This window comes from Heteronotia binoei, chromosome 9 (genome assembly GCF_032191835.1).
Source record: "Heteronotia binoei isolate CCM8104 ecotype False Entrance Well chromosome 9, APGP_CSIRO_Hbin_v1, whole genome shotgun sequence".
Taxonomy (NCBI): Eukaryota; Metazoa; Chordata; class Lepidosauria; order Squamata; family Gekkonidae; genus Heteronotia; species Heteronotia binoei.
This window is the reverse complement of record NC_083231.1, coordinates 7,587,302-7,610,451: the sequence shown is the minus strand read 5'-3', so window position 1 is coordinate 7,610,451 and position 23,150 is coordinate 7,587,302. Positions and strand designations below refer to the sequence as shown.

Genomic DNA, 23,150 nt, shown 5'->3' with positions numbered 1-23,150 from the left:
ACAGTGGCAAAATTTTATACACACACACACACACTGTGGCTAATAGCCACTGATGGACCTCTGCTCCATATTTTTATCTAAACCTCTCTTGAAGGTGGCCATGCTTGTGGCAGCCACCACCTCTTGTGGCAGTGAATTCCACATGTTAATCACCCTTTGGGTGAAGAAGTACTTCCTTTAATCCGTTTTAACCTGTCTGCTCAGCAATTTCATCGAATGCCCACGAGTTCTTGCTCCCTGCTTTCTGACGACCCTGAAGCTGGGGGAAGGCCTTCAAACCGGGGGAATCCCCTGCCCCCACCTGGGGATTGGCAACCCTAGAAGGTAAGTAGGGTTGACGCTGGTCAGTGTTTGGATGAGAGACCTCTAAGGAAGTCCGGGGACACAACGCAGAGGCCACCTCTGAGTGTCTCTTGACTTGAAAACCGTACAGGGTTGCCATAAATCAGCTGTGCCTTCCCAGCACCACCAAGTGTGGGGAATTGGCTGGATCTGGAAGCATGCTGGGTCATCTCGGCCAGCCGCACACTCAGCCTACCCTACCTCACTGGGTTGTTGGGACATCACTGGAAGGCGTACTAAATTATATCTGCTCAGCATCCACCTTCAGTTGCTTCTGGAATTATAGTTGTCCTAATAAAACCTTACTCCCATCATACTTTTTAAATGACTTTCTCTTACGTGGCCACAGTGGCATGAGGAAGATTCCCATCTGTCTGCTTTATATGTTTTGGTTCTTTCCCCATTGTTCTGTGGGGAAAAATATTAGAAACGTTTGTCAAATCTTAGAGTTCAGCAAAATTCTCACAGGGGCTTTGAACAATGGAGCCCAGAAGCAAGTATTTTTTGGGGGGTGGAGGTGGGGAGAAAGAAATAGCACAATACAATTTAGGGTTTCTGGAGCTCCTGTCCCAAACAGGGCAGTTTGGCCCTCTTGGTTCGAGAGCAAAATCTCCACTTCTAAAAATTCCCTTTCCAGCTTTGCTGACATCGATTACGCCACCAGTGTCAACAGGGGTCCCTTGTGTTGCCACACGCTCTTGCTTGCATTGTGTGTTAATTCCAGATGAGCCACAAAATCTCTCAAGACGTACAAAGGATGGTTTGTGCAATGCTTGCTGCAAAGCTCAAGGATCTGAGGTCCGAAAGCAAAATGACCTGACTCATAAAACAATCTAGATTGCTGTCTTTAGGGTAAACCTTGAAAAGGTCAGTTTGTTTGAAAGACAGCGCTTAACAACTGATAGTTCTTCTGGATGACTTCTGGGTGAGAATCATTCTGGGTATTGCGCAGTGATGTAGCCGTGTGTGGGGGGAGGTAGCCATAGATGGGAGAAGCTCCCCACAAACAGAGGAACTGGCAACCCCTGGGCTTTTTCTGTAGCAGGAACTCCTTTGCATATTAGGCCACACTCCCCTGTTGTAGCCAATCCTCCTGGAGCTTACAGTAGGCACATCAGGGGTGTGTGGCCTAAAATGCAAAGGAGTTCCTGCTACAAAAAAAGCCCTGGGCAACCCTATTATCTGAAGGTCAATTGTAACAGATCTCCAGGTGCCACCTGGAGGCTGGCAAGCCTAACATAAGGAGAACTTGGAGAACTTCCAAATAAGGGGCAAAGCTCAGAAGCGAAAGGGAGGAAATCTGAAGAGGAGGACCAAAACTGCAGGTGGGACCAATAAGGCAGCAGAAGTCCTCGCGGTGGCTGGGCTGCGATTTATTCATTTATTATGTCAACTTTCTCCCCAATGGAGAACCAAAGCACCTTATCAGGGCTTTTTTTTGTAGCAGGAACTCCTTTACAGATTTGGCCACGCTCCCTGATGTAGCCAATCCTCTTGGAGCTTACAGCAGGCGCTGTGCTACGAGCCCTGTAAGCTCTTGGAGGATTGGCTACATCAGGGGTGTGTGGCCTAATATGCAAAGCAGTTTCTGTTACAAAAAAAAAAAAAGCCCTGGCTTCCATCAGTCTCCCCTTCTTAATGTTCTCCTCCCAACAGCCCTGTGAGGTAGGTTAGGCTGAGAGAGCGTGACTGCTCCAAGGCCACCCAGCGAGCTTCCCTGGCGCTAGTGGGGATTCCAGGCTGAGTTTCTCAGACCCTAGTCCAACATTCCGTCACGCTGGCTCTCTCCTGATCTCTTCATGTCTTCTTTTGCCTCTTGAACTCCGTGACCTGCCGCCATGCAGACACTGCACAGCCCCACGCCCAGACAATTACTTGTACTGCTGTTAGCGTCATGACAGCAGGTCAGAGTTTGGAGAAGAGGACAGATGGAAAGGGCCACACCAAAACCGGTAACCATAATTAATAACAATAGACCACGATGCATCTGTTCCTGAAGCCGCAGCTTTCAAGTAGTCCTACTGGTTATAAATGGCAAAATATGTGTCATGGGAGCTGTTTCCCTCGTGGCTCTTGCAATAGAGAGATTGGGGCCAGGCTTGCTCCTCATAGGAGTATTCACAGATAAGAATGGAGCAGCGGGGGGAAGAAATGGCTCCCAGAGCCTCCATAAGAAATGGATCCATCTGAAGCCACACTGGTCAGCCACAGTGGAACCCAGCCCTGCCCTCCTCTGTCACAACACCCACAGTTCAACGTGGCCAAGTGCAAAGTAATGCACATTGGGGCCAAGAATCCCAGCTACAAATACAAGTTGATGGGGTGTGAACTGGCAGAGACTGACCAAGAGAGAGATCTTGGGGTCGTGGTAGACAACTCGCTGAAAATGTCAAGACAGTGTGCGATTGCAATGAAAAAGGCCAACGCCATGCTAGGAATTATTAGGAAAGGAATTGAAAAACAAATCAGCCAGTATCATAATGCCCCTGTATAAATCGATGGTGCGGTCTCATTTGGAGTACTGTGTGCAATTCTGGTCACCGCACCTCAAAAAGGATATTATAGCATTGGAGAAAGTCCAGAAAAGGGCAACTAGAATGATTAAAGGTTTGGAACACTTTCCCTATGAAGAAAGGTTGAAACGCTTGGGGCTCCTAAGCTTGGAGAAACGTTGACTGTGGAGTGACATGATAGAGGTTTACAAGATTATGCATGGGGTGGAGAAAGTAGAGAAAGAAGTACTTTTCTCCCTTTCTCACGATACAAGAACTCGTGGGCATTCAATGAAATTGCTGAGCAGTCTGGTTAAAACAGATAAAAGGAAGTACTTATTCACCCAAAGGGTGATTAACATGTGGAATTCACTGCCGCAGGAGGTGGCAGCGGCTACATATATATATATATTGGCCAATGTGTGACACAGTGTTGGACTGGATGGGCCATTGGTCGGATCCCATATGGCTTCTCTTATGTTTCTATGTTGGTGTTTCATCTCCTGTTTAATATGGCCTTCGACAAAGAATCCATACATGCCGCTAAAGAAGTTTAACAGTGTCCCCTGGTATACTCAACTGGATTTCAGATAAATTGGCACAGGTCCATTAGATCAGAATTCCACGACCTAATTGGCTTTTTTTTGTAGCAGGAACTCCTTTGCATATTAGGCCACACACCCCTGATGTAGCCAATCCTTCTGGACCTTACAGTAGGCCCTGTACTAAGAGCCCTGTAAGCTCTTGGAGAATTGGCCACATCAGAGGGTATGTGGCCTAATATGCAAAGGAGCTCCTGCTACAAAAAAGCCCTGCGACCTATCATGTGTTCAGTCTGACTTAGGCCACGGAAGTTTTGCAGCTCCACCTATTTCCATCAAAAATGTCCAAACCCTGTATTTATAACAATACCTAGGATTTATGTGGCACTCTAAGAGGGTTTTGAGCACTTGGCATACGTTACCTGAGCAATGTTGCCAAACTAGTTTTGTCTTCTTGTATAGCAGATAAGACGACTGCAGATTTATACCCTGCCCTTCTCTCTGAATCAGAGACTCAGAGCGGCTTACAATCTCCTATATCCTTTCCCCCCACAACAGACACCCTTTGAAGTGGGTGGGGCTGAGAGAGCTCTCACAGCAGCTGCCCTTTCAAGGACAGAGTCTCAGAACCACTCACAATCTCCTTTCCCTTCCTCCCCCACAACAGACACCCTGTGAGTTGGGTGGGGCTGAGAGAGCTCTCACAGCAGCTGCCCTTTCAAGGACAACCTCTGCCAGAGCTATGGCTGACCCAAGGCCATGCCAGCAGCTGCAAGTGGAGGAGTGGGGAATCAAACCCTGTTCTCCCAGATAAGAGTCCGCACACTTAACCACTACACCAAACTGGCTCTCCCAGATAAGAAAAAGGGATTGCCAAATCTTCTAGAAACATTTTGGACTGGAGACTCTGTAGTTAGACTCGGCTATTGAAATCAAAAGAACTTGATCGTGACCATACCCATGGAGGGTACCACCGGGTGGCTGCTGCATGGGAGGAGCTCCAGCGAAACCTGGATCGGGTGGGTTGTGCCCGTGCTCTTTTGTGCATTGTCACAAGTCCGACTGCCTTGAGGAATGAGGCAGCCTTGCCTCAGATCCTCATGAGCGACTGGGCTTCGAGGATATTTCAGTGTTCGACGTTCCAGCAGAGGAAAAAGAAATGATCGTTATCCTTTTGTGTTTAGAACGAAACTCTCTCCCTCTTTCAGTCTCTTCCTCCCAATCCAGTTGGGTGGGCCAGTCCCAGCGCTGGAGATTCCAGGCCATCAAGAACCGCAAAGCTCCTTTCGTTCAATGGCGAAGTATCTATTAATTCTTAGGGAGGTGACGGCCTAGCGGAAAACCCATTCTCATTCATCACGGCAGTCAAACTTGCGACAATAGACAAAGAGCACGGGCACAACCCGCCTGGAACTCCCCCATGCACCAGCCCCCCCCCCCCCAGCTGGCCCCCTCCACAGACATGGGCACAATCAAGGTCCTTGGATTTCAGTTCAACCACCCTGGGGTGTCTCCGCACCGAAACTTTCCCACTAGGCTGGGACTGTCACACCCACCAGGATTGGGAGGAAGAAACGGAGAGAGAAAGCGAGTTTTGTTCTAAAACATGAAAATATAATTTCTTTTTCCTTGACTGGAATGCCTAACACTGGAATCTCCGTAAAGCCCAGTTGCTCATATGGGATCTGAGGCAAGACTGCTTGTCGGATCAGTTTGCTTTCTTCCCCTGTGCTCCGCTTACATATCTGCAATGCTTTTTTTGGAGAAAAAGCCCAGCAGGAACTCATTTGCATATTAGGCCACACCTCTTGACACCAAGCCAGGTGGAACTGTGTTCCTGCTAAAAAAACAAAAGTCCTGCATATTTGTAAATAGGAGGGACGGTGGCTCAGTGGTAGAGCATATGCTTGGGAAGCAGAAGGTCCCAGGTTCAATCCCCGGCATCTCCAACTAAAAAGGGTCCAGGCAAATAGGCGTGAAAAACCTCAGCTTGAGACCCTGGAGAGTCACTGCCAGTCTGAATAGACAATACTGACTTTGATGGGCTGAGGGTCTGATTCAGCATAAGGCAGCTTCATATGTTCATATTTCAAAGAAGCCCCTCAATTCCCTATGCTCTCTCTCTCGGTCTCCACTAGGAAACAAATCTTTTAGAGAAGCCAGCCCTGCTGGATCTTCCTCCTGCTTGAAAAGTAGGGTAAGACACCCCTTATTTTTGTAACTATGTTCTCCTTATTTCTTCTTCATCCTTTTGTCCTCAGCACGAGTTAAGTTACAAACCAATTCATTTAAGACCTGAAAGTTTCGGACGTGTGTCAAAAGCTATCATCCCTTTAAAATCAGGACACATTTTTAATGGTTGCAACTCGTACGGAAAAGTACAGAAGTGATTGTCTTTTCAGGTTTTTATACAAACATTGTGGTGTAATTCACTTTGCCTACCAAAGGGTGCATCCAGAATTTATCTACGAACAAAGCGGTAGTTAAGCTGTTCAGATGCCCAAGAGTATATAATCACAGTTTTGAATACGAAGTAGAAAAAAAAATCAAAAAGACCTCGCTCTTTCATTCTGAGACAGTCTTTCACGTGAAGTGTCTGATGTTGTAAGACAGAGTCTATATTATTGCTGGTATCGTCAACACATCTCAGCAGGGTTGCGTTCTTTTTGTAACTTTTCTGTTTCATTACATGATTTTGTAGCAGCAACCTTAGCCGTCGGTGGTCAGGCAGAAATGAGGCCACATGCGAAATCAGGAAGAAACAGCCATTTATTTAACGTGTACACGGACCCCAGATCAGACTCGTGTCTAAGCACATCCGGGAGCGCCGATTTCAGGAAGGTCTACAGTTTTATAGTCACAATCATTTCCAGTAAACAATCGCACGATTACAGGAAAGGACCACCCCATATCCCATACATCATTACAAGCGTCATATTACTAAAGGAACGAGGAGGAGACAGGGAGGGTCTTCCTATACATGGCATTGATGTTGCTAACACTCTTGCAGCAATATCCTTCATCACAAACACATTTACACCTTTGACTTGCTCCCGAAACATTTTCCAAGGTACATTTGCTCAATGCTTATTTTAGTGCTTATTCCAGCCAGTTTCTAGTTCCTCTTTTAGGCAGCTGCGGCAGAGCCAATGGGTGAAGGATTAACTTCGTCTTTCCTTACTTTCGCAATCTAGGATTATTTCACAGAGGCATCTAGCAAGCACTTTGAAAATCTCTTTGACCTTTTGTTTTCTTGCCCTTGTGCCTAATTGACGGCTTTCAATTTACCTTCTTTAATATCGTTTTATTTCAGCCCTGCTTCAATTCCATCCAAAGACTCCATCCATACAGCCATCACCACGGCCAAGAATTTCACAAAAGCTCTTGCTGTGGGGAAGGGCTCACCCCATTGCCTCGAAGCTCAGGGCCCGCTCGGTCTAAATCTGTAAGCCAGGCCTGTAATCAGTTGTTGCCTAGGGGAGGATAGCTTGAGTTTACCCTTCAGAACAGCATCAGCTCCGCTTTTTGCTGCATCTCTGAACTTACAAAGTTCCCCATAAATATTTTACAAAGTTTCCTGTGAATTCTCTGTGGAACTGGACCACGTCAGGATGGGAGACACCCAGGGGTCGTTTTGTAGAAAAATAGGTGGTGGAGCTCATTAGCATAACTCATTAGCATATGCCCCCCCCAGCCAAAAGCAATCCGATGCAAGAAAGGAGAGCCGCAAGCAAGCAAGGCCTGCTTGGGCTGGCTAGAGATCCAGCCAGTCCAAGCAGGCCTCGCTCGCCTGGGGCTCTCCTGGGCCGCCGCCTCCCTCCCCCCTGCCCGTCGAAAGGCCAGCAAGCCACCCACCACCCAAAATCACATAAGAAGTGGAGAAAGAGTGGTGTGGGCTTCTCCAGGGGTTAACGAGGGCTGCTGGGAGTGTGGCAAAGCCCCTGGTGGCTGGCTGGCTGCCCGCTCTCCTAATCCAGGGATTGTTATGAAGCTGCACCTACTATTCAGTGGACAAGGTAGGTGGGGAGGCACCCTCAGAAAGGTTCAGGAGCTGTGCTCCTGTGAGCTCCTGCTGAATCTAAGGCCTGGAGACACCATATATAAAGTCTTCACCCCAACAAACAGAAGGTTTTCCCGCATGCTCATTTTCCTTGCTTGTAAATTCTTGATTCTTCAGCTCCGCCCCCCCCACCTTTATTCAGTGTATGTCCCCACAGATTTAAACATTTTGCTGATGTGTTTCTCCCTCTAGTGGTCGCCAGTTTATGTCCATCCTAAAAACCTGCAGTTTAATTGGTGAAGTATCAAATCGACCACTAGAGTGAGCAAAAAAAAAGGTAGTCCCCTGTGCAAGCACCAGTCGTTTCCGACTCTGGGGTGACGTCGCATCATGACGTTTTCACGGCAGACATTGTTGTGGGGTGGTTTGCCATTGCCTTCCGCAGTCATCTACACTTTCCCCCCAGCAAGCTGGGTACTCATCTTACTGACCTCGGAAAGATGGAAGGCTGAGTCAACCTGGAGCCGGCTACCTGAACCAGCTTCTGCCGGGATTGAACTCAGGTCGTGAGCAGAGAGCTTGGACTGCAGTACTGCAGTTTACCACTCTGTCCCACGGGGATCTTTGCAGAGTGAGCAAAGCACATATGGAATAGCAATACCCCCCTTCCCCCCTCCCCAAAACAGGAACTTACAAGCGAGGAAAATGAGAATGCAGAAAAGTTTGTGATCTTGGATCCCAGGGAGAAAGTTTCTGGCCCTCCCCTCTCTCTGAGGGAACGTTGCACATGAAAACCTTTATGTGGTGAGAGCGTCCCCCCCCTCTAGCCCCCAAGCCTTCACCTGCACTCTAAAGTAGCACTGTCCCACGAGGACTATAGCGAGCAGTTTTGTTGGAATGTTTTGGATAACTTTTTATTAAACTATAGCCATTTGCCCGCTGCTCAGCTTTGTGCTTGGGATAGGCTTAGTTCTCAAAACTGACTCCAGGTCGGCGGTTGGTGGTGACCCTTCGCAAGGAGCAAGGAAGGGAATTCACACTCTGCCCTGGGAAGAAAGGTTTGCATTGCTTCCCACCTCCCTGGGAGGTCGACAACAAGTGGAATTGGCAATGATGGTGCCTTGGTGGGCATTTTGTGGGCCTCGAGTCATGGCTCTCGTTGTCTCAACCAGCCAACCTGGCTGTGGGCGATTCTTCCTCTATAATAATGCCTCCTTGCCAATGTTGCTCACTTCCTAATAGCGCAGGGGGCAGGATCATGCCAGTCTAACGCTGGCCCCCGGGGGCGAGCTCCGGAGGATCTGCGGCTAATACATGATGACTTCTGCTGTAATGTTTGCTTCTTCTGTCTTAGTCTTCAGAGCAGGGAAGCGAATCCCGCTGAGGGCCACCAGGAGCAAATTCACCCCATGGACGGCTGCGCTTGCGACACAAAGCCAAAAAGAGTCCTCATACTGTTCTTCCAAGATGACAAACTGGAAGATGTTCTCCCGGAAATTGGCGATCCTTTCAGTCAGATGGTGGAGTTTGACTGCGGCCATAAAGCTTGTCACTGCCAGCACTGCAAAGCCCCCTGCGAGAGAAGCAGAGACAGAAGCAGCCGCCCATAAATTCAACTGCAAATTTGCCATCCGTCAGGCTGCTACAGGCCTGGTTTGTCTGGGAGGGACAAGCAGTGGGGGATCAAGGATGCCTCCCCCTATTATACCCTATGGGCCACTGAAGTCAGTGGCAAAAAAGGGTGTTTGAGGGAGAGCCTCCAAATTTGCAGGGCAGCTGCAGGAGCCTCTCCCCAACAGAGCCCCCAAGTTTCAACATTGGACAAGGGGGTCCAATTCTAGGGGCACTCAAAGAGGGCCCTTTCTCTAGATTGTCAAATCCAATTCAAGAAATATCTGGGGACTTTGGAGCCAGGAGACTTTGGGGGTGGAGCCAGGAGCAAGGTTGTGACAAGCACAATTGAACTCCAAAGGGAGTGTTGGCCGTCACATTGAAAGGCACCGCACACCTTTTGGCCCTGTTCACAGAGCGTGTTGAGTCCGTGTTAAACTGACTCGGTTCTGTTCCAAATATCTTTGTTCCAGATATTATTGATCAGATTGCCATACTGCAATTCGAATCACTCCACGGTGAAACCGTCTTCTGCCGTCCACACGACAGCACCATGCAGTTCTTTTTACGTCCATTGTTATGCGCATAGGTAAAAACATTATGTGGTTATGCAGTTATGTGCATAACGCTAAGTAGTAAAAAAAATGGCGACCGTAAACCGGATGTCTGAGGCTCCTTTTGCTCCGGGACAGCCTTCAGACATCTGGAAGTTGGTCGAGAACTATCCAGATGGGGAAATTACGAGGTGAAACCGGAGAACTCATAAAACACTGCAAAGGAGCAGGTAACAAAATACTCCGGTTCCAAGAAGGATTTGGCGGGGGGGGGGGGGAGATACTACGAGTTAATACCGGGAGGCAGATGTTACTGTCTGATCAGCCACTTTTAATCCGGCATGAAACAGCAGCGACAACTGATTATACTGTGCGTCTGAACAGCCCCTTTAAACGCCTTCCCTCCATTGGAAATAATGAAGGATAGGGGCGCCTTTTTTTGGGGGGGGGCTCACAGAATGGGTCCAATCCTTTTGAAACACGGAGGGTGTTTTGGGGAGAGGCACTGAATCCTATGCTGAAAATGTGGTGCTTCTACCTCAAAACACAGCCCCCCCCCCCCAGCGCCCCAGATACCCACGGATCAATTCTCCATTATACCCTATGGAAATCACTCTCCATAGGGAATGATGGAGTGGCCAGCAGACATTTCCCTCCCCCCGCCCCCGCTTTCTGATGACCCTGAAGTGGGGGGAGGGCCTCCAAACCGGGGGATTAGCAACCCTACCTTTCTCCATATGATGGTGAAAGAGCAATCAGCCACTTTCCCCACTGTAATTATGTTTATCTTTTCCCCACTGCAATTCCATATGGAGCAGAGGTCCATCAGTGGCTATTAGCCACAGCGTATTGATGGAATTCTCTGTCTGGGGCAGTGATGCTCAGTATTCTTGGTGCTTGGGTGGGAGACTTCTAGTGTCCTGGCTCCACAGATGGACCTTCTGATGGCACCTGGTTTTTTTGGCCACAGCGTGACACAGAGTTTTGAACTGGATGGGTCACTGGCCTGATCCAACATGGCTTCTCTTATGTTCTTCTGTGACACAGACTGTTGGACTGGATGGGCCATTGGCCTGATCCAATATGGCTTCTCTTATGTTCTTATGTGACACAGAGTGTTGGACTGGATGGGCCATGGGCCTGATCCGATATGGCTTCTCTTCTGTTCTTATGTGTGACACAGAGTGTTGAACTGGATGGGTCACTGGCCTGATCCAACATGGCTTCTCTTATGTTCTTAATCCCCTGCCTCCAATGGGGCTTTGGCAACCTTAGTCTAAAATACGTTCACTCCTCAGCGAAAACACATTCAGCGGGGATTGCGAAGGTTAAGCATCCCTTATCTTTTTGGGATAGCCACAGCCATTATGCCTGTCATTTGGCTGGCCACTTTTGAAAGCTTTTAATTTAAAGACGACTCTCTCTCTTTTTTTTTACCTGCAAAAAAGTTCCACAAGGCTATGCCGGATGGACCTTGAATAGCTCGGTAGGGGACTTTAATGATGTTGAAGATGCAGAATCCCAAACTGACCAGGGCGAAAGAGAAGGCTGCGCACAGGAAGAAGAGGATGAACACATGGAGAGTCGTGTTCAGCTGTTTCACCAGATGTGGGAATACTGGAAGGGGAAAGAAAACAAGACGAAGCTATCAATTGTGTACACGCGGAGGGGTGTGCCGGGCAGACGCTGGCATTCAGATTCATACAGGTGGGCAGCCGTGTTGGTCCAAAGCAGCAGAACAATGTCTGGGTCCAGGGGCACCTTGAAGACCAACAAAGTTTTATTCTGGGCACACTTCTTCAGATACACTGAAACAGAATTTCCTCAACCATTACATACAGGTAGAAGGTGAGGAGGCAACACCTATATGCAACGGACGAGAGAAGCTCTTTTCTGCTCTAAGGCCAAGGTCGTGAGCTTCCTGGAGTGGCAGTCCTTCGGATAGGGTTGCCAACCTCCTGGTGGAACAAAACAGAAAAAAACCACTGTTGCAATATACACTCATTCTGTTTGTGAAATGTGTATCCAGCTAGCGAACACATAAAGGACTTCTCTGTCCTTTAAGCTAGACTCCTTTTGTGGTAAGTGGACTCCACTTATGAATTTTTTTTTCTGGAAGATTTGAAATTATTGTGATCTAACTTATGAACTTCTTCTATGAATCACTGTTTTGGAACACGGTGAATGATGTGCAGCCAGGCCCACTTTTAAGACGATTTGACTGTGAAATAAGGGCATCTGTGTATTGTATGTTAATTTTCTTTTGATGTTGCATAATGAATTTGTAATAAGAAACCCTGCTGTTTAATTCCTTTGGAGCAATTTATTTTTTGTTACACGGTTGTTTTTCGTGCCCCCCTGGAGAAAATGGTAAAGGGAGAGAGGTCACTTGTAGGATAAAGACAGCACAACCAAAGTTATAGTGACCGAATAATTAAGAATGTATTGAAACAAAATTATACAAATATGTTCAATAGAAGATTAAATAGCCATAACAATTCCCCAAAATTATTAGGGTTTGTAGAATCTTTTGGGCTCAAGTGCCGTGTTCTACTGGAGAAAGTTTTTCTTCCAGACGTTTCGTTCTCAGCTGCAGAGAACATCCTCAGTGGCGTTGCAGCCGGAGCAGGCGTTCTGACCTTCTTGGCTGCTGTGGAAACGCCTGCTCCGGTTGCAACGCCACTGAGGATGTTCTCCGCAGCTGAGAACGAAACGTCTGGAAGAAAAACTTTCTCCAGTAGAACACGGCACTTGAGCCCGAAAGATTCTACAAAGCCTAATGATGATGCCAGCTGTGAAAACCTGAAATCTTTGATAATTCCCCAAAAGTTTCACAGTTGCAACAAAGGAGCCCCAAGCGAACAGGATTTCGACTTGATTATTTCTGCTTCGGATCCTCTTCTAGCATCGGGTGCTCCAACCACGTATCTCAACCAAAGGCAAAAACTCAGAAAAAATATCAAAGTGTTTCTGATGCATCAATAAATTGCAAAACGCTGCAAAACCCACAAGATTCTTTGTATTGATGCATCAGAAACACTTCTGATACCTTTTCTGAGCTTTTGCCTTTGGTTGAGATATGTGGTTGGAGCCCCCGATGCTGGAAGAGGATCCAAAGAAGGAATAATCAAGTCGGCCTCCTGTTCATTGGGGCTCCTTTGATGGAACTGTGAAACTTTTGGGGAATTGTTATTGCTATTTAGTCTTCTTTTGAACATATTTGTATAATTTTAACCAATTTCGCACTAGACCTTTAATCCTGGTTTAGCCCTGTCCCCAAACTGGCATTCTGCACTAGAATCAGAGAGTCAGAGAAGCCAACTCTATGACTCTATGCTTTTAGTGTAGAGGGCCAAACCAGGATTAAAGGTCCAGTGTGAAATTGGTTTTTGTTTCATAGAATCATAAGAGTTGGAAGGGACCTCTAAGGTCATCTAGTCCAACCCCCTGAACAATGCAGGAAACTCACAAACACCTCCCCCTAAATTCACAGGATGTTCATTGCTGTCAGATGGCCATCTAGCCTCTGTTTTAAAACCTCCAAGGAAGGAGAGCCCACCACCTCCCAAGGAAGCCTGTTCCACTGAGGAACTGCTCTAATAGTCAGGAAGTTCTTCCTAATGTTGAGCTGGAAACTCTTTTGATTTAATTTCAACCCATTGGTTCTGGTCCTACCTTCCCGGGCCACAGAAAACAATTCCACACCATCCTCTATATGACAGCCCTTCAAGTACCTGAAGATGGTAATCCTATCACCTCTCAGCCGCCTCCTCTCTGGGCTAAACATCCCCAGCTCCTTCAACCTTTCCTCATAGGACTTGGTCTTCAGACCCCTCACCATCTTCGTCGCTCTCCTCTGGACCCGTTCCAGCTTCTCTATATCTTTCATAAAATGCGGTGCCCAAAACTGAACACAATACTCCAGGTGAGGTCTTACCAGAGCAGAGTAAAGTGATACCATCACATCACGTGATCTGGACACCATATTTCTGTGGATACAGCCCAAAATTGCATTTGCCTTTTTAGCCACCGCATCACACTGTTGACTCATGTTCGGCATATGATCCACTAAGACACCTAGATCCTTTTCACACATACTACTGCTAAGACAAGTCTCCCCCACCCTATAACCAAGTATTGGATTTTTCCTACCTAAATGCAGAACTAATTTCAATACAGTCTTAGTTATTCGGTCACTATAACTTCGGTTGTGCTGTCTTTAACCCTTGAGAAAATGGCAGCTTTGGGGGATGGGCCCTATGACATCATATCCTCTACCGATCTCCTTCAAACCCCGCCCTCCATTGGGTTGCCTGGCAACTGGTGGGGGATGGGGGGGATACGGTTGCCAGATCCAGAATGAGAAGATCCTGTAGATTTGTGGGTGGAGCCCGGGGAGGACTGGGAACCACAGCTGGGGATGTTTTTGTTTTTGCAATATACTTCTTGGGAGATTTATCTCCTGCCCTCAGTATCACGCTTCTGTGACTGAGGAAAGCTCTGCTGTAATGAGCGCATATCCCAATAAGGGGAACTCTTTTATTTCCTAGCGACACAGCAGCGCCACTCAGTTGAGGGTTAGCTTTAAGCAGCTGAGTCCGTTTTCGGAACAGTCGGTGTAATTCAATCTAAGCTCCGGTGCCACCAAGTAACGGACCGGCGGCTTCTGTTTGGACTATAATGTAACTAATCTCTCTTCCGAGGGGCTGCAATTTCAGGCCTGTTCCATCACAGATCAGCTTCCAGTTTCAGAATCAGATGAGAATGACCTTCGTCTCTTGCTGTTGTCATTGTGGGTGCTGAAGTTTGCAACAGCAAAAAAAGTTCTCGACCTCCGAATCAAAGCTCTTCGGGGGCCAGGGTCAGCAGCGGCCAAGGACCGATGGAGGGGGAAAGGAGATGAGTTTGGCCACTGGCACCTGCCCCTCTTGCTCCACAAAGCATTAAAGTGCCTGGCCTATAATCCAACTCCTTGGCATTTGCCCAGCAGCTGCCACTGGCCATGGCTTCGAAGCAGTGAGGAAACAGGCGAGTTCACAGATCCATCTCTGAACCCAACACCAGTTCTTGGGATGTTATTTAAAGCATAGCAACATGCACCAGGTCTGTGCCCAAGATAGAAAACAAAGGCCTAGATAACTCCTAAATAATTAAGGGACAATTTTAATCTCTTCTTTATGCATGCGTGGAAGGGTTGCCCTGGCCAACCAGTGGGGGATGTAAGGGTAGAGTTGCCAAACCCAGCTTAGGAAACTCCTGGAGATTTGGGGCTGCAGCCTGGAGAGGGCAGAGACCTCAGTGGGGTACAGTGCCCCAGAGTCCACCTTCCAAAGTAGCCATTTTCTCCAGGGGGACTGAGCTCCATAGTCTGGAGATGAGCTGTCATTCTGGGAGATTTGGGATTGCCAGCTCTGCGTTGGATCATATCTGGAGATTTGGGGAGCGGACGCTGGGGAGGGCCTTGTTTGGGGAGGAGAGAGACATCAGCGGTAGGGGTTGCCAAGCCCTCGGGCCGGGCGGGGGGGTTCTCCTTCCCTGGAGGTTCCCAACCCGCCGGCCCACGGGGGGAACCCCCACCCCCGACGTTGCCGGCATGATGACGTCACCTGGAAGTGACATCAGCATGCTGGCGATGCTGCATGCCAGCCGCTCTAGGCATTTCGAGGAAAACTCTATGGTTTCCCTGAATGCTCTAGCAATTTGGGAGGGAAGACTCTATGGTAAAATAGTTACCATAGAGTTTTCCCCCGGCGGGAGACATTATTGCGCCCCACGCGCATTGCGCGCATGAAAAGAGTCCCCTGCCGGAGGCCACGAGGGACTTGACAACCCTAATCAGCAGGGTATAATGCCACAGAGTCCAGCTTCCAATGCAGCCATTTTCTACAGGGGAACTGATCTCTGTAGGTCAGGGATGAGCTGAAATTCCTGGAGATCTCCAGGCACCCCCTGAAGACTGGCAACCCCCGGGGGAATCCCCAGGTCCCACAAGGAGGCTGGCATCCCTAATCAGTGTATGGGGGGGGGGGAGGGAGGAAGTGAGCTATTCTTGTCTACTTCCTTTCCCTGAAGCTCCTTCTACTTCCCCACCCTTGTTTATTTATGGACGGGCCTTTATTGGCAAGCAAGCTGTGGTCTGTGAGTGGGCCATATGCCAGGCTGTTCCAGGCTGTACCCTCCAGGAGTAACTTTCTCCCCTTCTTGGCCATGTGACGGGGGACGAGCAACCAACCACTCCCCTAACTGGTTACTGCAAACCAGGGGTCATTTGGTAGAAAAAGAGGTGCTGGAGCTCATTAGCACAACTCATTCGCACCTGCCACACCCCCCCCCCCCGACATCACCAGAAGCTGTACTCGCTTAGATCAGCTCAGCACCTCCCTTAAAATGCTTCTTGAATTAGAATTGTCATCAGAAAACCTGACTCCCATCATACTTTTTAAAATTACCTTCTCCTGCGTGGCCACAGGGGCATGAGGAAAGATTTCCATCTGTCTGCTTTATACATTTTGGTTCTTTCCCCCTTTTTTTGGTGGGGGAAAATATGAGAAGGTTTGTCAACTCTTAAGAGTTCAGCGGAATTCTCACAGGGGGTTTGAACAGTGGAGCCCAGAAGCGTGGGGTAAGGGTAAGAAAGTGGGGTAAGAAAGAAAGAGCACCATAACATTTAGAGGTTCCGGAGCTCCACTCCTGTGAGCTACTGCTCAAAACGAGGCCTGCTGCAAACTCTCCCTGCCTCCTTATCAGGGATACTGTGGGGAGGGAAGGGGCTAGGACTGCTAGGTTTCGCCCGGACTACCAGGAGGGGTTGTGGGGTAGGTGGCCAGATCTAGGTTGGGAAACTCCTAGAGATCCGGGGGTGGAGCCTGGGAAGAACAGGGACCTCAGTGGGGAACACCACCACGGAGTCCACCCCTCCACAGCATCCATTTTCTCCAGGGGAGCTGATCTCTGTAGTCTGGAGATGAGCTGTAATTCCAGGGGATCCCCAGGTCCCACCTGGAGGTGGCATTGGCTAGAAGTGGCCCCCTGAACCCCCACACAATGATTCGTTTCTTACAAGAATATTAAAAATCTACTCACATTTTCCATTCCAGTTTCAGAAAGACTACCCCCCCCCCCCGCCCCGGAGTCAAACAAGGCCCAGAGAACAAGAGTTCAAATTTCATCCCGTTTATAAATCTATCCAACGTGCAGGGCTTTTTTGGAGCAGGAATGCACAGGAATGCAGTTCCGGCTGGCTTGGCCTCAGGGGGTGTTGCTGAATAGGCAAATGAGTTCCTGCTGGCCTTTTCCCACAAAAAAGCAGTGCGCAACAATGGTGATGTCAGGGGTGTGACCTAAGGTTGCCAAGTCCGATTCAAGAACTATCTGGGGACTTTGGGGGTGGAGCCAGGAACAAGGGGGTGGCAAACACAACTGAACTCCGAACAGAGTTCTGGCCAACACATTTCAAGGGACTTCGCACCTTTTAAATGCCTTCCCTCTGTTTGGAAAAATGAAGGATAGAGGCACCTTCTTTTGGGGCTCATAGAATTAGACCTCCCAATCCAATATTTTTGAAACTTGGAGGGTATTTTGAGGAGAGTCATCAGGTGCTATGCTGCAAAGTTGATGCCTCTACCTCAAAAAACAGCCTCCCCACAGAACCCCAGATACCAACAGACCAATTTTCCATTATACCCTATGGGAAACGGTCTGCATAGGGAATAATGGAGTGCCTAGCAGACATCCCCCCCTTCTGATGACCCTGAAGCGGGGGGAGGGCCTCCAAACCAGTGGAATCCCCTGCCCACCTGGGGATTGGCAGCCCCAGTGTGACCTAATATGCAAATTAGTTCTGGCTGGGCTTTTTCTACCAAAAAACCCCCAAAAGTCCTGCCGCTGGGCATGTTTCTACCTATAAATGAAAGCAAAGTCATACTTACTTGTGAATTTGGAACGCCTCCCGCCCAGCCCGCATTTCCGCATTTTGCCGCCCCCAAAGAGTCCGTAGTAAATTTCCCCTATAAACTTGACCAGCTCCGGGTCCGTGGCGTTCACCAGCTCCGCCCCGGTCTTGCAGAGGATTTTGCCCGCCATCCACTTTGGGGTGCCCATGGCAACGAGGACCAAGATGAAAGATGCAAAGCTTGATGCCGAAATTAAAGCAAACAAAGTCTGTTTGAAGATGCCAGGCATCCTTGTGGCTGGGAGAAGTCATGTTTCAAGGCCTCCTAGGCAGGAATGGACGACGTTGCATCTTTGGGAGGGCGCCTTGTAATCCACCACTGGGGACCAGCTCTTTCAAACTCATCCTTTTACATTTCATCATCCGCAGGTTAAAGAATGCAGAAGAAACCCTTCTCTGAAATGAAGATTTCTGGCAGGAATCTGCAACAACGTCCAAGGAAAGCTTCGCGTGGTGCAGGAGGATGGATGTTCGTGCTGCCGAGAGTAGCCCCCGTATCACTTACATGACTAATGTTTCATCCAAAGGCTCAAATTCTTTGCTTGTTTTACGTATTCGAATGACATGCATTTCTGACCTGGCAGATGTTTCAAGGCACGGTCTGTTTGTAAAAGCCTACCATAACCGCTAGGAAGGAAGCGCGCTAGCGGGGAAACGGTTAAAAATTAGCACCATAATTCCAATGGTCCCTTCCTTGAGGTCGCCTGCGTTTTCTAAATGTCACAACCGTCATCTCTCTCTGAACTGTTTGTAAACCACCAAATGACGACTCTCCACTTTCCAAGGCTATGAATGGAACTGCAGATAAAAGCCCTGAAAGGCTGAGCTTGTTCTGAGATTAAATTTCTGGATGCAAGGGAGGCTGAGGGCTGGTTGCAGTTTGCTGAAACGCATGCTTGTTTCTCTCTTACAGCCTCCAACATCGACTCTGAAAACGCATTAAGACCTTCTCAGAAGGCTTCCTTCCCACCCCAGCACATCTTGAAGAAGATGATATTGGATTTATATCCCACCCTCCACTCTGAAGAGTCTCAGAGTGGCTCACAATCTCCTTTACCTTGCTCCCCCACAACAGACACCCTGTGAGGTGGGTGGGGCTGAGAGGGCTCTCACAGCAGCTGCCCTTTCAAGGACAACCTCTGCCAGAGCTCTGGCTGACCCAAGGCCATGCTAGCAGGTGCAAGTGGAGGAGTGGGGAATCAAACCTGGTTCTCCCAGATAAGCATCCGCAAACTTAACCACTACACCAAACTAGCTCTACACCAAACTGGTTCTTGGGTTTTAGCTGGGCCCAGGGATCATTTCATAGAAAAAAGAAGTGCCAGAGCTCATTAGCACAACTCATTTGCAAATGCCACATACCTCTGACATCACTGGAAGGTAGGGTTGCCAATCCCCAGGTGGGGGCAGGGGATCCCCCCGTTTGGAGGCCCTCCCCCGGTTCAGGGTCATCAGAAAGCGGGGGAAGGGGAAGGAAATGTCTGCTGAGAACTCTATTATTCCCTATGGAGATTTATTCCCATAGAAAATCATGGAGAATTGATCCGTGGGTATCTGGGGCTCTGGGGGGGCCCTGTTTTTTGGGGTAGAGGCACCATCTAGTGCCTCTCCACAAAATATCCCCCAAGTTTCAAAAAGATTGGACCATGGGATCCAATTCTATAAGCCCCAAAAGAAGGTGCCCCTATCCTTCATTATTTCCTGTGGAAGGAAGGAATTGAAAAGTGTGCCATTCCTTTAAATGTGATGGCCAGAACTCGCTTTGGAGTTCCATTATGCTTGTCACAGCCTTGATCTTGGCTCCACCCCCAAAGTCTCCTGGCTCCACCCCCAAAGTCCCCAGATATTTCTTGAATTGGATCTGGCAACCCTACTGGAAGGTGGACTAAAATTATATCAGCTCAGCATCCACCTTAAAATGCTTCTTCAATTAGAATTGTTATCATAAAACCTTACGCTCATCATATTTTTAAAATTACTTCCTCCGATGTGGCCACAGTGGCAAGATGAAGATTTCCATCTGTCTGCTTTGAATGTTGTGATTATTTCCCCATGTTTTGTGGAGGGAAATATTAGAAAGTTCGTCAAATCTTAAGAGTTTAGCAAAATTCTCACAGGAGGTTCGAACAAGGGAGCCCAGAAGCAATTACGGTATTTGTGGGGGGGGAGGGGGGGGGAGAAAGAGCACAATAAAATTTAGAGGTTCTGGAGCTCTGCTCCTGGGAGCTCCTGCCCCAAATGAGGCCGGGTTAGGTCCATCCCTAAGACCTTTGTGAGAGACTCTGTATCCCAGAAAATCCAATTCCTCCTTGTGAAATTTGCACTTATACAACTTTGCATAGTTTGTCCTCATAGACGGTTAATGGGACTTCCCTCACCAGTTTCACGTGTGTTGATAAAGCAGATGAATAAATCAACATGTTGTTTAAGTAAACTACGATCCCCTTGTATAAAAATCTGTGCAGAACTTTGCTGATCAAATTCCTGAACGAACCTGGAGTCCCAATGGCATCACCAAATATTCAAATTGTCCGGGGTGGTGGTGGTTAAAAGCCGTTTTCCACTCATCCCCCTCTTGAATGCAGACTCAGAAATATGCATCTCTCGAATCCAACTTTGTAAAAACCTTCCCATTTTAAGGTGGATGCTGAGCTGATATAATTTAGTCCACCTTCCAGTAGGGTTGCCAAGTCCAATTCAAGAAATATCTGGGGACTTTGGGGGTGGAGCGAGGAGACATTAGGGGTGGAGCCAAGATCAAGGCTGTGACAAGCATAATTGAACTCCAAAGAGAGCCTGGGGACTTTGGGGGTGAAGCCAGGAGACTTTGGGGGTGGAGCCAGGAGACATTAGGGATGGAGCCAAGATCAAGGCTGTGACAAGCATAATTGCACTCCAAAGAGAGCCTGGGGACTTTGGGGGTGAAGCCAGGAGACTTTGGAGGTGGAGCCAGCATATCTCTGATCAGAGGGAGGGGGCATGCATTGGACATGGAGACTGCGTTTATCCCCCCATAATCAGTCTTTCTTAGGATCTGCAGACTTTTACTGGCCCTTCAAAAAAATTTTTTTTGCCCAAACAGCATTGCCTTTAACAGATTTTCTAAAAACCATGTCTGAAGTGCTTCTATATTGGACAGAGGGTGAACTCAGGATGCCTCTTTGCATCAGTGGAATTCACATCAGGAATTAAGCTGCAGTGAACTAACCACAGTTCCAGGGCTTTTTTTTGTAGCAGGAACTCATTTGCGTATGAGGCCACTCCCCCAATGTAGCCAATCCTTCTGGAGCTTACAGTAGGCCCTGTCAGAAGAGCCCTGTAAGCTCTTGGAGGATTGGCTACATCAGGGGTGTGTGGCCTAATATGCAAAGGAGCTCATGCTACAAAAAAAGCCCTGAGAAATACCTAGAGATCAGGGCGAGGGAGAGGACTCAGTGGGGCATGCCAGAGATCCACCTTCCAAAAGGGCCATTTTCTTCAGGGGACCTCATCTCTGTCATTTGTCATCAGCTGTAATCCCAAGTGTTCTGGAGGCTGGCAACCTTTGCTTGAGCTGAAATATTAGTTATTGGGGGAGGGAAAATCAAGGCTTATTTAAATATTATATTTCAACATGAAACCTTCCCCTGGAAACTATTTTATTGGAGAAATACATAGCAATTTGGGTTACCTGACTTCTTCAAACAAGTGATCACTAGGACAAATCTCATTTCCAAGTCCCCAGCAACTGAAGCTGTGAGAAGATTTCTAGCTTTCCAGCCAAAAAGAGTACATTTTCCTCAGTTTTTAAAAAAGAGTCCGAAAGAGGGCAGATGTCAAAAAAGAGACATGTAACCAGGCCTCATTTTGGGCAGGAGCTCATAGGAGCAGAGCTCCGGAACCTCTAAATTTTATGGTGCTCTTTGAACACATGAAGCTGCCTTCTACTGAATCAGTCCCTTGGTCCATCAAAGTCAGTCTTGTCTTCTCAGACTGGCAGCGGCTCTCCAGGGTCTCAAGCTGAGGTTTTTCACACCTATTTGCCTGGACCCTTTTTTGGAGATGCCGGGGTTTGATCCTGGGACCTTCTGCTTATCAAGCAGATGCTCTACCACTGAGCCACCGTCCCTTTCTTTCTTAAAACCTCCCCCCCAATACTTGCTTCTGGGCTCCATTGTTCAAACCCTGTGAGAATTTTGGTGAACTTCAAGATTCGACAAACTTTCTAATATTTCCCGGCCCCCACAGAAAATGAGAAAATAACCAAAACATATAAAGTAGACAGATGGAAATATTCATTGTCCCACTGTGGCCACATACGAGGAAGTAATTTAAAAAGTATGATGGGAGTAAGGTTTTATTCGGACAGTTATAATTCAAGAAGCGTTTTAAAATAGATGCTGAACTGGTATAATTTAATACACCTCCCAGTGATTTCGGGGTGTGTGTGGCAAATGCAAATTAGATATTAATGAGCTCCAGCACCTCTTTTTCTACAAAATGACCCCTGCGTGTAACTCTATACATGCAAGGGAGTCAGGGTCACCATTCCCCCTGGCCACTGGCGGGGGTGGGGCTGCCAGCTCCAGGATGGGAAATCCTAGAGATTTGGGTTGCCGCGTCCAATTCAAGAAATACCTGGGGACTTTGGGGGTCAAGCCAGGAGACTTTGGGGATGGAGCCAGGAGCAAGGTTGTGACAAGTATAACTGAACTCCAAAGAGAGTTCTGGCCATCACCTTTAAAGGGACCGCACACCTTTTAAATCCCTTCCCTTCACTGGAAATAATGAAGGATAGGGGCACCTTCTTTTGGGGCTCACAGAATTGGACCTCCTGGGCCAATCCTTTTGAAACTTGGAGGGTATTTTGAGAAGAGGCACTGGATGTTGTGCTGCAAATTTGGTGTCTCTACCTCAAACAGGTCCCCCCACAGTCCAGTTCTCCATTATACCCTATGGGAACCGGTCTCCATAGGGAACATTGGCGTGTCCAGCAGACATTTCCCTCTCCTCCCACTAGCCGCTTTCTGATGATCCTGAAGAGGGGGGGGAGCCTCCAAACTGGGGGATCCCCTGCCCCCACCTGGGGATTGGCAACCCTAGATCCAGCCTGGGGAGGAGGGCATGGGGGGACCCCCATGGGGTACAAGGGCACAGAGTCCCCCCCTCCAAAGCATCCCTGTTCTCCAGGGGAATTGGGGTCTGGAGAGGAGTTGCAGTTTTGAGGGGGGTGGGATCCAGCTCCCACTGAAGGGTTGCCAGGTCCAATTCAAGAAATATCTGGGGACTTTGGGGGTGGAGCCAGGAGCAAGGGTGTGACAAGCACGATTGGACTCCAAAGGGAGTTCTGGCCATTACACTTAAAGGGACCACATGCCATATAAATGCCTTCCCTCCACTGGAAATAGTGACGGCTAGGGGCACATAAGAGAAGCCATGTTGGATCAGGCCAATGGCCCATCTAGTCCAACACTGTGTCACACAGTGGCCAAATTTTTTGTATATATATATATATACACACACACACACACACACACAGTGTGGCTAATAGCCACTGATGGACCACTGCTCCATATTTTTATCTAAACCCCTTCTTTGGCAGCTCAAAGAATTGGACCCCTTGGTGCAATCCTTTTGAAACTTGCAGGGTGTTTTGAGGAGAGGCACCAGATGCAACGT

At 48.2% G+C, this 23,150-nt stretch overlaps 1 protein-coding gene across 1 annotated transcript; it reads right to left on the bottom strand.

The window, feature by feature from the left end:
• Window positions 1-8,589: 8,589 nt before the first annotated feature.
• CLRN2 (clarin 2) lies at window positions 8,590-17,753 on the bottom strand. The gene is made up of 3 exons (XM_060247291.1): window positions 17,470-17,753; window positions 10,979-11,158; window positions 8,590-8,949 (listed from the first exon to the last, which is right to left on the bottom strand). The coding sequence occupies exons 1-3, from the start codon at window positions 17,720-17,722 to the stop codon at window positions 8,684-8,686; spliced, it is 699 nt and encodes a 232-aa protein (XP_060103274.1). The 5' UTR covers window positions 17,723-17,753; the 3' UTR covers window positions 8,590-8,683.
• Window positions 17,754-23,150: the final 5,397 nt, after the last annotated feature.

Coding starts and splice junctions, on each gene's coding strand:
- CLRN2 (XM_060247291.1), bottom strand. CDS start 17,722: ATGCCTGGCATCTTCAAACAGACTTTGTTTGCTTTAATTTCGGCATCA. Junction 11,159..17,469: donor GAGGCGTTCCAAATTCACAA/GTAAGTATGACT, acceptor TTCCCCTTCCAG/TATTCCCACATCTGGTGAAA. Junction 8,950..10,978: donor CTTGTGGAACTTTTTTGCAG/GTAAAAAAAAAG, acceptor CTTCTCTCGCAG/GGGGCTTTGCAGTGCTGGCA.